The sequence below is a fragment of the Silurus aristotelis genome (genome assembly GCF_946808225.1).
Source record: "Silurus aristotelis genome assembly, chromosome: 1".
NCBI lineage: Eukaryota > Metazoa > Chordata > Actinopteri > Siluriformes > Siluridae > Silurus > Silurus aristotelis.
Window position 1 is genome coordinate 34857269 of NC_139574.1, and position 13880 is coordinate 34871148.

General features: G+C 40.1%; 1 protein-coding gene across 2 annotated transcripts in view; it reads left to right on the plus strand.

Moving 5' to 3' along the window:
- kcnn3 (potassium intermediate/small conductance calcium-activated channel, subfamily N, member 3) overlaps positions 1–13880 on the plus strand; it is a 97230-nt gene that overhangs the window by 58099 nt on the left and 25251 nt on the right. For both annotated transcript variants that reach the window (XM_083536749.1, XM_083536750.1), the window contains exons 4-6: positions 3209–3505; positions 5270–5391; positions 11287–11428. In XM_083536749.1, coding sequence (XP_083392875.1) covers positions 3209–3505; positions 5270–5391; positions 11287–11428 — 561 coding nt within the window. The remainder of the gene's footprint in view (positions 1–3208; positions 3506–5269; positions 5392–11286; positions 11429–13880) is intronic.

Sequence of the window (13880 nt, forward strand, 5' to 3'; positions counted from 1 at the left end):
CAGAGCCAAGAGAGCACCCTGAGACGGCGGCTCTAGGCGAGGCGAGATCTCCGGGACTACAACAATGCCGAGTGGAGACCAAGGATAGAGCTCGATGGAACTGGCCGTGCCCTTAAGCACCGAGGGTGGCAGGGTTAATGGACCAGGTCTCTGAAGGGGGCCGGAACAGGTCAGGCACCGGATAAAACAGTGTGGCACGCCCCTTCACGGCCAGATCCCCAGAAAGGTCTGTGTCAGGATCTGTCACCCCACTTGGCCTCGCCGCGAGCGCCATGCAGGATCCCTCACAAGGGGAGAGCGAGTCGCGACACTGCATTTCTGCACCTCCTGATGGGAGAGGAGGGCTGCGGGCGGGGCTGTGCCTGCCGACGGGGTCTTGAGGGAGGAAGCGATCCCGGGAGAGAGATAGCTCGCAAGCGTACCTGTTTACTTCCCGCCCCATAATGTTTTTTTTTTTGTTTTTGTTTGGTTGTTTTTTAATACAATGTCGAAAGGGGCCGAAGGGGCCATGACCATGACATTTTAGTGTACAGGTCTGGAAAGGACGGGAAAATCCGGACATGGAGGTTGCGACCTGGTGTCAGAAAAAGTGCTCGTCCAGCTGGCTGGAGGGACTTTTCTGCTCATGAGGTGGCCAATTTATGTAGCTTGGCCAGGGCTTACATATATAAATATACATACAAATATATAAAAATGTATTATTATTAATTATTATATATTACATTTTGCTACGAGGAGTAAGAGAACCCCACTCAGGAGTGCTCTCCGGGAGTGGAGCGATCGCACAGAAAATGCAAGCAGAATGCGCGCGGCACAATGAACGCGGCGCAATATGCGCAGATCATGCAGAGAATGTGCAGAGAATCTGAGCCGAGAAATGCGCAGAATGTGCACAGCCGCATCCCACATAGCCCCGCCCCCAACTCCATAGCTCTATGGGCCTAGCTCGCAAAGCGCCCCCCCCCCTCCTCCTTAACGAAAGAGAGGCGGAGCTAATGCTCTCGTTGCAGGAGGAAGAATCCGCCGAAAGGCTTGCTTCGAGCCTGCGAGCGAGTGCTGGACCAAGAAGGTGAGGTTGGAGAAAGTAACATGCCCGTCTCGAAACCCTCTGCGAGGTCCATGCAAACCCAGGAACTGCCGCACCGCTCCGCCTCAGCGAGAGCGGGGCAGAACCCGAGACGCGAGCTCTCTCCTCGGAGAAAGCCGCTCGGGAGCGGAGCGAAGTCATTGACATGCAGCTGGATCTCTCGAGAACCGACCAGCATGCTCCGACCACCGACCAGGGTGCTCCGCTCCCTGGAAATACATAGATCTCCCTTTTTATTTTTTTTTATTAGTTTTTTTTTGACAAACAATCTGACAGACAACACAACACACAGAGCGCTTTCTGAACAACAGAAGCTGCCGCTGTCCTCTCTCATATGCGCTTTATACTCCTGGTCGTGACGTCACCTCACCGGTGACGGCCAGCGTCCAATTTTTGACTGATTACACACATTATTTCAGAGCGTGAACACTCAGGCGCGTTCCCAAAGCATTTCGAGACGTTCTTATTAATAAGAACTACTAAAGCCTATTAAAAAACGAGAAGATTTATGCTTTTACTCAAGTAGTAAAAAGAATAGTTTAATTTTTACTGGAGTCATATTTATGTTGGTGATATATACTTTTACTCAAGCACAATAATAGTCTACTTCATCCATCACTGCTTTTGTTAAACATTCTGTCTTGGAAATGTTAAACACTGGTCAATTTCACTTCTTTCAAATAAAAAGATTAAACTTGAACCTAAATTGTAATGAATTCTATGCATTATTGAGTTAATTAGATATACTACTGTAGATTACAGTGTAATTTTTAAAAGAAGCTGACATAAAGTGTTTCTAGGGGGTGGGATTTGGTCCTGTGCTCCAGTCACTGTCTGGGTGGAGCTTCCTGTTTTCCACATGTACAAGGTGTATGTATGTATGTTTGCAGATAAACTGCATCTAGGTAGAAATGTAGTACAATAGACTGGCATCCACTCCATAATTACTTTATTCTAAACATAAATTTTGTTTGGAAATATATAATATGTGAATGTACTGCCCTTAAGACCTACAAATAGAAGAAATTAAACACACTGCAATAGCCAATGAGTATAAAACAAACACAAAGTCAACATACAATACAGCAAAAACAATATATACACGTAATGCACCGTATGATCCTCCTTCCCATATGAGGTTCTTCCACAAACTTTTGCTACAGCATACACATTTGAATGAATTTCAGTAAAACAAACAGGCCCAAACAAGTTTATTGTGACAGTGCCCCTGTGCACAAAGCTAGCTCCAAAAAACATGACTTGTAAAGGTTGACATGGAAGATTTGGAGCCCAAGTCCTGACCTAAACCTTATTGAACACCTTTGGGATGGATTTAAATGCCGACTGTACCCCAGGCCTCCTCACATAACTACACTAATAATCTTGTGGCTAATTGGGAACAAATCTTTACATCTACACTCCGAGAAGTTGAGAAGCATAGAGGCCATTCACAGAAGAGTGGAGGCCATTATAAAAGCAAAATTTTAATATTGATGGTTTTAGATGGGCACCTGTGGGTGTGATAGTCAGGTGTTCACATATGTTTAGCCATATAGTGTATACATAGCTTGTTAAAAATCCATAACTCACAGCATCCATTGTTGTCCTGGCTCTGATAAAGGTACTGTTTACCTGAGGAGAGCTTGTGAAACAGATAGATCCTTGGATAAATGGAGTGCATGGTGATTTTTTTTTCAACTCGCTTGGCCCTGATGTCATGCGGTTTATGAATTGAGAGCGACTGCTGTTCACTCAGCTTTTCTGCGGTGCACACAATTCACTAGCCTTTAAACAGGAGGAGGCTGAGCTGAACCACACTGTTATTGTGCCCAACGCTACCGGAATAATCTCCGGATCCATAAATGAATAATTGAACGAATAAATAAATGATGTTAATATGAATACAGTTCTAAGGAGTAGACTTTTTAGACCCCTACTATATTTTCTGACTTTGGATGTGCTTTTTCATATGCAAAAGAACAAGCAATAATAACTAAACAAGCAAATATCAGGCTTGCAATACCATGTGTTGTTGCATTTAGACTTAGCAACATTTACTATTCGTCATATCTTGTGAACGTGATCTCACTATCAGATAAAATTTTTGTTTCTCTCTTCTAGCTTTTTGTCATCGATAATGGCGCAGATGACTGGCGCATCGCCATGACAATGAACCGGGTATTGCTGATCGCGCTGGAGCTGCTGGTCTCAGCCGTGCACCCAGTGCCCGGTGACTTCAAGTTTGTGTGGCGCGCTCGACTCGCGTTCACCTACATCCCCTCGCAGGCGGAGGCCGACCTGGACATGGTGCTTTCTGTGCCCATGTTCCTCCGACTCTACCTCATCGCTCGTGTTATGCTCCTCCATAGCAAGCTGTTCACCGATGCCTCCTCCCGGAGCATAGGGGCTCTCAACAAGGTCAGAGGTCAAAGTTCATATGGGTTGGGTAATGCTTTCCAGGATATAGCTTGTGGGCTTTAATTTAGAGACTGAGGATTAGCCTTGTTCATGTACTGGGTAATGACCTGATCTCTTTTGATTTTATAGATGCACAATTAAATGAAAAATCCTATTCGTAAGATAGGAAATATATCTTGCTTTCATCCCAGTCTTCATATCCAGTTAAAATTGTGTTTTGGGTTTCAAAAGTCAGTTGTAAAAAAAAAAAAAAAAAAAAACCCTGACCTTTTATTTCAGCTTTTTTACCCCATAGTAAAACAATGACAGCACAGGGTCTATGACCTTTTACTCATGGATTTTTGTTTGTGTCTCTTCTGGTTGTTTGGTTGTTTTCTCACTGTCTTGTTTTCCCCTGTTTTAGTTGTCCAGTTCTTCCTTTCCTGTTCTTACCTAATTTCTTCATTCATGTTTTATTTCTTTATCTTGACTTCCATGATTCATATTATATTTTATCAAGTCTAACAGCTTTTCAGAATTTTTGGAACCTTGACCCTGCAAAACTAGGGTCATCATAGTGTGGTGTCAGGGATAAACTACACAATATTTACAAAAGTACTGGGACACCTGACTTTTCCAGCCATGTGTGGTTATTTCCCAATCTGTTACCACAGGAGTCATTGGATTTGCAGCATGAAATTGTTCCATTCAGGAAGAAATAGTGTAAATGATTTGGAGTGGAAGATCTTGAGTGGTCTGCTTAGAGCTCTGACCTGATCCATATTGAATACCTTTGAGAATAATCGGAAAGCAGTAGAACTGAATAAGAACAAATCTCCCAAACCACATTCCAAAATCCAGTGGTACATCTTTTAAAAAGAGTGGAGGTTACAACAAATGAGCACTAAATATGGATGGGAAATGGGACATTTAAAAAGCACATACAAATCTTTCGTTGTTTTTGTTTTAACTAGCATTCAAGGCCCATAATAATAAGGATAATATATAGGTAGACATAACTGAGCTTAATCATGGAAAATGGTTTGGCAGCAGCTACTATTTTTCTTAATGGACTCTTGTACCTGGAAATGAAATCATATAAAATTGTATATTGTTCTCCAATTATTATATTGCACCAAGTATCTATATGATAGAAAGAGGATGGGGGGGGGGGGGTAATAAGAGACCAGTTGGGAAGATTGTGTAGCTTCAGCGAGCCATTATAAACAAATATCTCTCCTCCAAACACCACGGTATTTTATAGACTCTGTAAATAAATGTTTTGGTTAGGAACACCCAAAGATTTATGGAGTTGTTTTTACAGCCATAACTGATTTTCTGATTGATTACATTGAGTGTAGGTTCGGTTCTGTCAGTTGTTGATACAAATGTCCTTTATTATTACACCTGCTAGCTGAATGTCTTTTAAGAAAAGTTGATAAATAAAAGCTGCTTGACATTTTAGATTGTGTAGGGTTGTGCTTAGTAGACCTCAAAATGAACTGGGTTAATATACTTGTGTACTTGCATACTTGTTCACTTCTGGAAAATAGTTTGTGTGTTTGGGGTGGTGTGTAGTGGGTTATGCGACTAGAGTCTCTCCAAGCACTATCTGACTCTAGGCATAGATAAAGTATATGATGGTTTTGTCCTCAGCTGTGCTTCAGTGAGCACGGCTATAATAATAATCATAAATCATAAATTAATGCAAACAAATTTCCTTGTGGAACAAAAGAGAAACGTCAGATACCTTGATTAGCTTGTCTGTCTATGGTTTTTCATTAGGTGCATTTTAATACACGATTTGTGATGAAGACCCTGATGACTATCTGCCCAGGCACAGTGCTTCTGGTCTTCAGTATCTCCCTGTGGATCATCGCAGCTTGGACTGTACGAGTATGTGAGAGGTAAGAGATCAATGCTCTTTGACATTAACTCTCATGGCATCTACATATGCATCCAGGTCGATCGTGCCGCATGCCCCCCCCCATATTTCCCATGTTAGCAGTTCAAAAGGTCGCAGACTGTGCTGAGCCCCGGGGCCACAGCGTGGGCATCCCTGCTTCTGACAAGGCTGTTGCCATAGTAACAAAGCATGTGATACACTCTAGATGCATTTAATAGATGCTGGAGGATTCCCCAGTTTAAAGCAATGGATTGCAATGTGTTTTCTTGAGTTAGAGAGTCGATGTCATATTGCTCCCTCACGTTGAGAGATTCATAAAATTCACTGAATTATTCCTTTCCAACTCAATATTATTGGTCAGGGTAATGGTTTACATTTAAGGAATACATTGATATGATATATTTAGGTAAATGATGTAGATATTGTTGACTTATTAGTGCAAAATTCTAGACTACTAGGGTACCTGACTTTTCCAGCCATATGTTATTTTTCCCCAAATTGTTAGCACAAAGTTGGAGGCACACAATTGTATAATAATGTCTAGGAATGCTTGTACATTTCCTTTTATTTGATTTAGGAGCCCCAAACCTGAAAAAGCATGAAATTGTCATGCTCCTGTGCACAAAGCCATATGTACAAGCTCCATGAAGATATGCTTTTCATTACATCCGGAGTAGATCTTGAGAGGTTTGCAATATAGCTCTGACCTCATCCCTATTGAATTGGAACACTGACTGTATTCCAGGCCACCTCACCATACATCACTGTCTGACCTTACTAATGTCCTTGTGGCTGATAGTCTCAATTTTCCATTGGCACACTCCAGAATCTAGTAGAACATCTTCCCAGAAGTGTGGTGGTTATGATACAGCACGTGTACAAAATGTAAAATGGGACGTTCAAAAAGCACATACCAATCTTATAGTCAGGTGTCCACATAGTTTATTTCACACGGCTATTGCTATTGGTTTTGGGTTTTATTGTCATGGCGTCTTAGTGTCTTGGCTTATACCGTCTTCCTACTCCGTTGAGTCAATATTCTTGGTTTCATGTCTAGACTCACAGCAAACGAGAGCAGTTCAATCACTTTTGTCTATTTTGGCTCTTAATGATTTAAGCAAGAATTAGCAAAGTAAATGTGTTGACTGTTGTAAGTACCAGACAGCTTACACTCAGAAGAGATCAATAATCATTCATCTTAACGACAGCATGAAACTAATTAAACATGAACCTGTTTAGAAATGAGGTGAGATGAAGGGAGTATTCCTGTTAGATTTCTGTTTCTTGATAAGATCGACCCATGTCTCAAAAACCACTCGCAATTTATATTTCATTAGTCGTTAAACTTAATTTAAATAAATTATATCCTCACCCATTATTTAATGCTTTACTTATATAAGTAAAACAGCAAAAGAACTAATCAGATAATAATAAGACGAATATCAGGGGTTAGTTATTACAGAACCAATTATGACTGTTAGGAGTATTCTGCAGACAAATGATATTATTATAATAAGGACTCAGACTTTGGGAGCCTACTGTGTATGCAGTGTTTTGGCCTTGTGTGCCACTCATTAATGCTCCCATTGAAAATCATTCATTCATTCATTTTCTCCCGCTTATCCGTAATTCGGGTCGCGGGGGCAGCAGTCTAAGCAGGCCCCCGCCTTCGACTGCTGCCCAATCCTCACAGCACCGTCCCTTACGGTCCCTCCTGCAGGTGGTGAGCCCACGGGAAGGCGGCCCCACGTCACTCCGACGTCACGGACCTTGATATTTCCCTCGTAAGGGACCCCCGGAGCATAGAGGGTTAAGGGCCTTGCTCAAGGGCCCAAGAGTGGCAGCTTGGCAATACCGGGGCTTGAACCCCAGACCTTCCGATCGGCAACCCAGCGCCTTAACCGCCAGAGCCACCACTCCCCCCCACTCCAAGATGCTACATTGAACTGATAGATCAATCAAACAGAAAATGTCTGTTGATTACAAGCATATAGGTTTGATTAAACACAATGCAGAAGGCGTCGGTTATTTTTTATTGTGTTTAATATTTCATGGGGAAAAAAAAGTATGGGATCTAATGAGAGCTGTTCATATACAAATGCACTAAAGCATGAACGAGCTAAAGTCGAGGACAGATGCCATCACAGTTTAGCATTTGTTAGACATGTAAAAATAAATCCATAATGTGAGATGAACTCACATACAGAAACAGGCAAAAAGTCAGGCAATCAGCAATGTAAGCACACATGAAAATATTGCTTGGTATAAAAGGTAGTTGGACACTGTAGAATCATTGTGCAAGTCTGAAGTCATAGTTTTATTCATCTATGGAAAGTTTCTTTGAGTAGAAGACTTGTGGTTAGAGCTTTGGTCATTCTAAAACCTTTGGGAAATCACAGCACCTACTCCAACTCTGATGTTCCAGTTCCATGATAAAGAGATTGGGGGTGGTGTTTCAGGATAGGACTGGTGGTGAATGCAGTCTTGTCCTTCCTGAAGCCTTTATTTGCTGCTGTGTTGCAGACCTACCGCTTAAGACCTTTCTTCAGTCAGGACACTGGTTTCTGAATAATAATGACTTTTATATGCTATATTATATATTGTATATATAATAATATTGTATATTGTGTTTTGTTGTTGTTGTTGTCACCGGGGGCTGTTTGTTTGTTTATAGAAGGTAGTGGGGACCACACAATAGTTACCTAGGCCCTGACAAATGAAAAGCTAGAACTGTTTAAGATTTGATTTTCTTTTGACTATACCCCATTACTGTTTCCATGGCAACAGTTCATTCATAGGATTTTTATTATCGCAGTCTCTCAACACAACCTATGCCTCAAAGTAAATAATTGTAAAATGTGGTGCTGTTTAATAAATAAAAGGGAACAATCATTGGCATGTTAGCATTTTCTTTTCTTTAGACGACTTCCATTCATTTTTATGGATTATTTAAAGGGTTCTGAAGTATTGGTGCTTTAAACCAGACATTAGGTTTTCTAACAAAGAACCTAATTTCTGTTATTTAGTGACATTTTAAAACTTTTGTGCGATCATTCCTTCAGAAGCATTTTTTTCTCTCTCTTGAAGTTAATGATAAAAATATAACAGCAGTTTGTCATGTTACAGAAAACGAGAATTGTAAACTCTTGTGTCTTGCAGACATTCCATAAAATTTAACAGTTAAAAAGAGTAATGAAGCTCTTAACTGGTACAACAGAAAAGTGTTTTCCTAATTCTCTGGAGCCCCAGCCATCTTTGGTCAAGAGTAAAACTGGCTGTGATCTTGGAAGGGAGGAATGGTGTACTCTCTTTCACATGAATCACAGTGACACTAGATAATCATGGGCATCTGTGAGCTTGTGTATGTGTGAAAAAAAAAACGATCTTCACTTTCCTGTGAGTGTTAGACCACCCTGTGATACAGCATGAACAGCAGTTTGAAGAGATTTTGTTTTCAAGCTTTTTTTCTGTCATTTGACAATAGAGACCTTAATGGTGGGTGGGGTGGAAAAAAAACACATGATGTGTCAGGCAATACAATACATAAATAAAGGTAGGACAACTGACTTTTCTAGGCATATGTGGTCTTCTCCAGACTGTTACCACTAAGTTAGAGGCACACATTTGTATAGTAAGAAATTGGATGCAGGAGCATTACATTTCCGTTCGCTTAAACTTAAAGACCGAAACCTGTTGTAGAATGGCAATCCTCCTGTGTACAAATCCAGCTCCATGAAAATATGGTTTACAGAGCCTAACGGTCTTGTAGCTGAATGAGCACAAATCTCCACAAATCTTATGGTCAGGTGAAAAATCATCAAAACATTCTCAAAAACTGTTTAAAATACTCTATTTTAAAGCTGCTTTATATATATATATATATATATATATATATATATATATATATATATATATATATATATATATATATATATATATATATATATATATATATATATATATATATACAGTGAGGAAAATAAGTATTTGAACACCCTGCTATTTTGCAAGTTCTCCCACTTAGAAATCATGGAGGGGTCTGAAATTTGTCATCGTAGGTGCATGCCCACTGTGAGAGACATAATCTAAAAAAAAAAATTCAGAAATCACAATATATGATTTTGTAACTATTTATTTGTATGATACAGCTGCAAATAAGTATTTGAACACCTGAGAAAGTCAATGTTAATATTTGGTACAGTAGCCTTTGTTTGCAGTTACAGAGGTCAAACGTTTCTTGTAGTTTTTCACCAGGTTTGCACACACTGCAGGAGGGATTTTGGCCCACTCCTCCACACAGATCTTCTCTAGATCAGTCAGGTTTCTGGCCTGTCACTGAGAAACACGGAGTTTGAGCTCCCTCCAAAGATTCTCTACTGGGTTTAGGTCTGGAGACTGGCTAGGCCACGCCTGAACCTTGATATGCTTCTTACAGAGCCACTCCTTGGTTATCCTGGCTGTGTGCTTCGAGTCATTGTCATGTTGAAAGACCCAGCCTCGACCCATCTTCAATGCTCTAACTGAGGGAAGGAGGTTGTTCCCCAAAATCTCACAATACATGGCCCCGGTCATCCTCTCCTTAATACAGTGCAGTCGCCCTGCCCCATGTGCAGAAAAACACCCCCAAAGCATGATGCTACCACCCCCATGCTTCACAGTAGGGATGGTGTTCTTGGGATGGTACTTATCATTCTTCTTCCTCCAAACACATTTAGTGGAACTATGACCCAAAAGTTATATTTTGGTCTCAACTGACCACATGACTTTCTCCCATGACTCCTCTGAAACATCCAAATGGTCATTGGCAAACTTAAGACGTGCCTGGACATGTGCTGGTTTAAGCAGGGGAACCTTCCGTGCCATGCATGATTTCAAACCATGACGTCTTAGTGTATTACCAACAGTAACCTTGGAAACGGTGGTCCCAGCTCTTTTCAGGTCATTGACCAGCTCCTCCCATGTAGTTCTGGGCTGATTTTTCACCTTCCTTAGGATCATTGAGACCCCACGAGGTGAGATCTTGCATGAAGCCCCAGTCCGAGGGAGATTGACAGTCATGTTTAGCTTCTTCCATTTTCTAATGATTGCTCCAACAGTGGACCTTTTTTCACCAAGCTGCTTGGCAATTTCCCCGTAGCCCTTTCCAGCCTTGTGGAGGTGTACAATTTTGTCTCTAGTGTCTTTGGACAGCTCTTTGGTCCTGGCCATGTTAGTAGTTGGATTCTTACTGATTGTATGGGGTGGACAGGTGTCTTTATGCAGCTAACAACCTCAAACAGGTGCATCTAATTTAGGATAATAAATGTAGTGAAGGTGGACATTTTAAAGACAGACTAACAGGTCTTCGAGGGTCAGAATTCTAGCTGATAGACAGGTGTTCAAATACTTATTTGCAGCTGTATCATACAAATAAATAGTTTTAAAATCATACATTGTGATTTCTGTTTTTTTTTTTTAGATTATGTCTCTCACAGTGGACATGCATCTACCATGACAATTTCAGACCCCTGATTTCTAAGTGGGAGAACTTGCAAAATAGCAGGGTGTTCAAATACTTATTTTCCTCACTGTATATATATATATATATATATATATATATATATATATATATATATATATATATATATATATACATATATATATATATATATATATATATATATATATATATATATATATATATATATATATATATATATATATTTATATATATATCTTACTTGCTTAACTATGTTTGTTTGTCTATAATTATAATGGTAGCAGCAGGTAGCAGCAGCCCCCTGTTCTAAGCACTTTGTAATAATAAAGGCTGTTAAAGGTTATCCATGAAGAGCCTCTGGCACTGTAAAACCACTCTCTCTTTCTCTTTGTCTCTCCATTTCATACCCTCTTTCAGGTACCATGACCCTCAGGATGTGACCAGCAATTTCCTGGGAGCCATGTGGCTAATCTCCATCACCTTCCTCTCCATTGGCTATGGAGACATGGTGCCTCATACCTATTGTGGCAAGGGAGTGTGTCTTCTTACTGGCATTATGGTACGTAACCAACTTGCAGCAAATTAACATGGCTAAATAAATGTTATGCGATATACAACATGGCAGAATCTCTGATAAAGAATATGGCAGAATCAGTAACTCCACGCCGTGTACTGCTGTGTATAATGGTTTTGCTAGCAGTCACATGACGCACTCTAGAAGTTTCTAATGTGGTGAGAGGCCGCTTGAAAATTTAACCTTTCACTATATCATATTGCTGTAGCTTGAAAGGATCTGCTAATGCTTTCCAGCTAGAATATATTTGCTAATTGGAGCTCCTTGGTTCTTTCTGTCTGGCACTCTATGTCTGGCTCTGTCTTTCTCTCTTTGTGTTTGTGTGTGTTTGTGTGTGTGTGTGCCTCTGCTTTTCTCGCTCGTCCTAAGGGGAGTTCTGTCAGACGAGTGCTGTGAAGGGGCCTGGTTGTCCTTCTTCATATAGCACGTATATATGCGTTTTTCAGGATTTACTGTGTTTGTGGTTACATTTGTTTTGTGGATGCTTCATGGTGTTTTACTAAGTATGTCCCCTGTTCCCGTCTGTGTCAACCTCGCTCTCAGTTTCCCTCTCACACATACCGCTAAAAACATACACACAATAGCATAACATGCACTTAGTCACTTTCCAGTCCTTTATCTTTCTCTCTCACTCTCTTGATCTTTCTCTTTCTCCTTCCCACTCTTATTATTCTGTATAATTTTACACACAAACACACACACCTCTCTGTCTCTACGTACCGTATACACACTCACGGCCATATGTGCACAAACATCGTTTTCGTGTTTTGGAAAAGATGTAGGAAATTGTGGCTACGGGGTAAGAAACGGCTTGAAAGAACGAATAAAACGGAGGGTGAGAAAGACGACAAAATGTGATTTTTCTTTTCCAGTCGTGAGTGATTGTAATGACTTTCTATAGGTGGAATTATGTGACTTGTTGCTATGACAACACTGAAGGCCAACCGGGTTGGAGTATACCACTGCCCCAAAGGGGTGGGGTGGGGGGGGGTGCTTAGACTGGCACATGAGTATGTATCCTAGGAGGAGGGCAGTGCCAATGTGATCTGTCAATTGCTTGTTGAGAGCCATCAGTCTCTCTATACTCTGTCTATCTTTTCACTCCATCCATCTCTTGATCTCTCTCTCTCTCTCTCTCTCTCTCTCTATCTCTCTCTCTCACTTCTTTTCTCTCATCTCAAAACAACATATGGCAGAATTAAACAGCCTGTTAGCTATAGTTAGGTTGGATTTTCTGTGCCATTTTGTGCAATTCTGACACCTGGGCAAAAAATAAATAAAAAAAATCACATGTTCTACATTATTTTTGTCTTCGTGGGTATTTATGAAATAGTGCTGTAATTCATTTACAGTTTATCTTCGAATATGATGTGAGAGACTATGGATATGACCACATTATTATCACCAGAGCAGCTGGAACAGACAGAGCTTTATTGATCTACTGGAAAACCTCTAATATAAAATTTGTTTTTTTAAACTGTATCTAACAATATCAATAATTCATATTTTATTAATATTTTTTTTTGTGTGTGTGTTTACTTTTAGGATCTTGTCCATTGTACCAGTTTGTGTATATTAGACATTGCACTAAAAACACTAACGTTTTTAACCAATTGCAGCTCTTATAGGAAATGAGTAAACAAACTAAACAGATATGGCAACACAAAAGTACTGTGATACACTATATATGAACAGAAGTATTTGCAGTTTTTTTCTATCTATATCTGGTTCTTCCCCAAACTGTTACCACAAAGTTGAAGGCACACAATTGTAAACAAAAATCTTTGAATGCACTAGCATTACCTTTTTCTCAACTTTAATTAGGAGACCCAAACCTGTTCCAGCATGAACAAATACTCCTGCCAGATCAGGGTGAAAGCTCTTGAGTGGCCTGCTATAGAGCTCTGACCTCAACTCTTCTAAACACCTTGGGAACAAACTGGAACACTGGCTGCATCCTAGGCCTCCTCACCTCACCTTGATATTACTAACAATTTTGTGGCTGAATGAAATCTCACAAATCTCCACAAACACACTACAGAATCTAGTGGAACGTCTTCACAGAAGAGTGGAGGTTATTGTAACAGCAAATAGGACTAAATGTGGAATGGGATGGTCAAAAAGTACGTACAAATCTTTTCTTTTTTTCCATGAGCTGTATATCAGTCATTTTAATAAAGAAACGATGTTGATTAAATGCTATAGTGATTATGTAGTGATTAAAGATTTGAAAAAAGTTAAAATAACCCTGTGTCTAAAAGAAAAAAAGCTTTGCATTGCTATATGAATGACAGTAAAAGATGGAAAATATATATATTCCTATAAGCAACAATGCGCCGTTTGCGTTTGATTAAATGTTTTTATACTGCATGGTGAATTATCATGATGTATTACAGTTGTTTTTAGAGCTGGCCCACTTCTAATCAACGATAGAAAC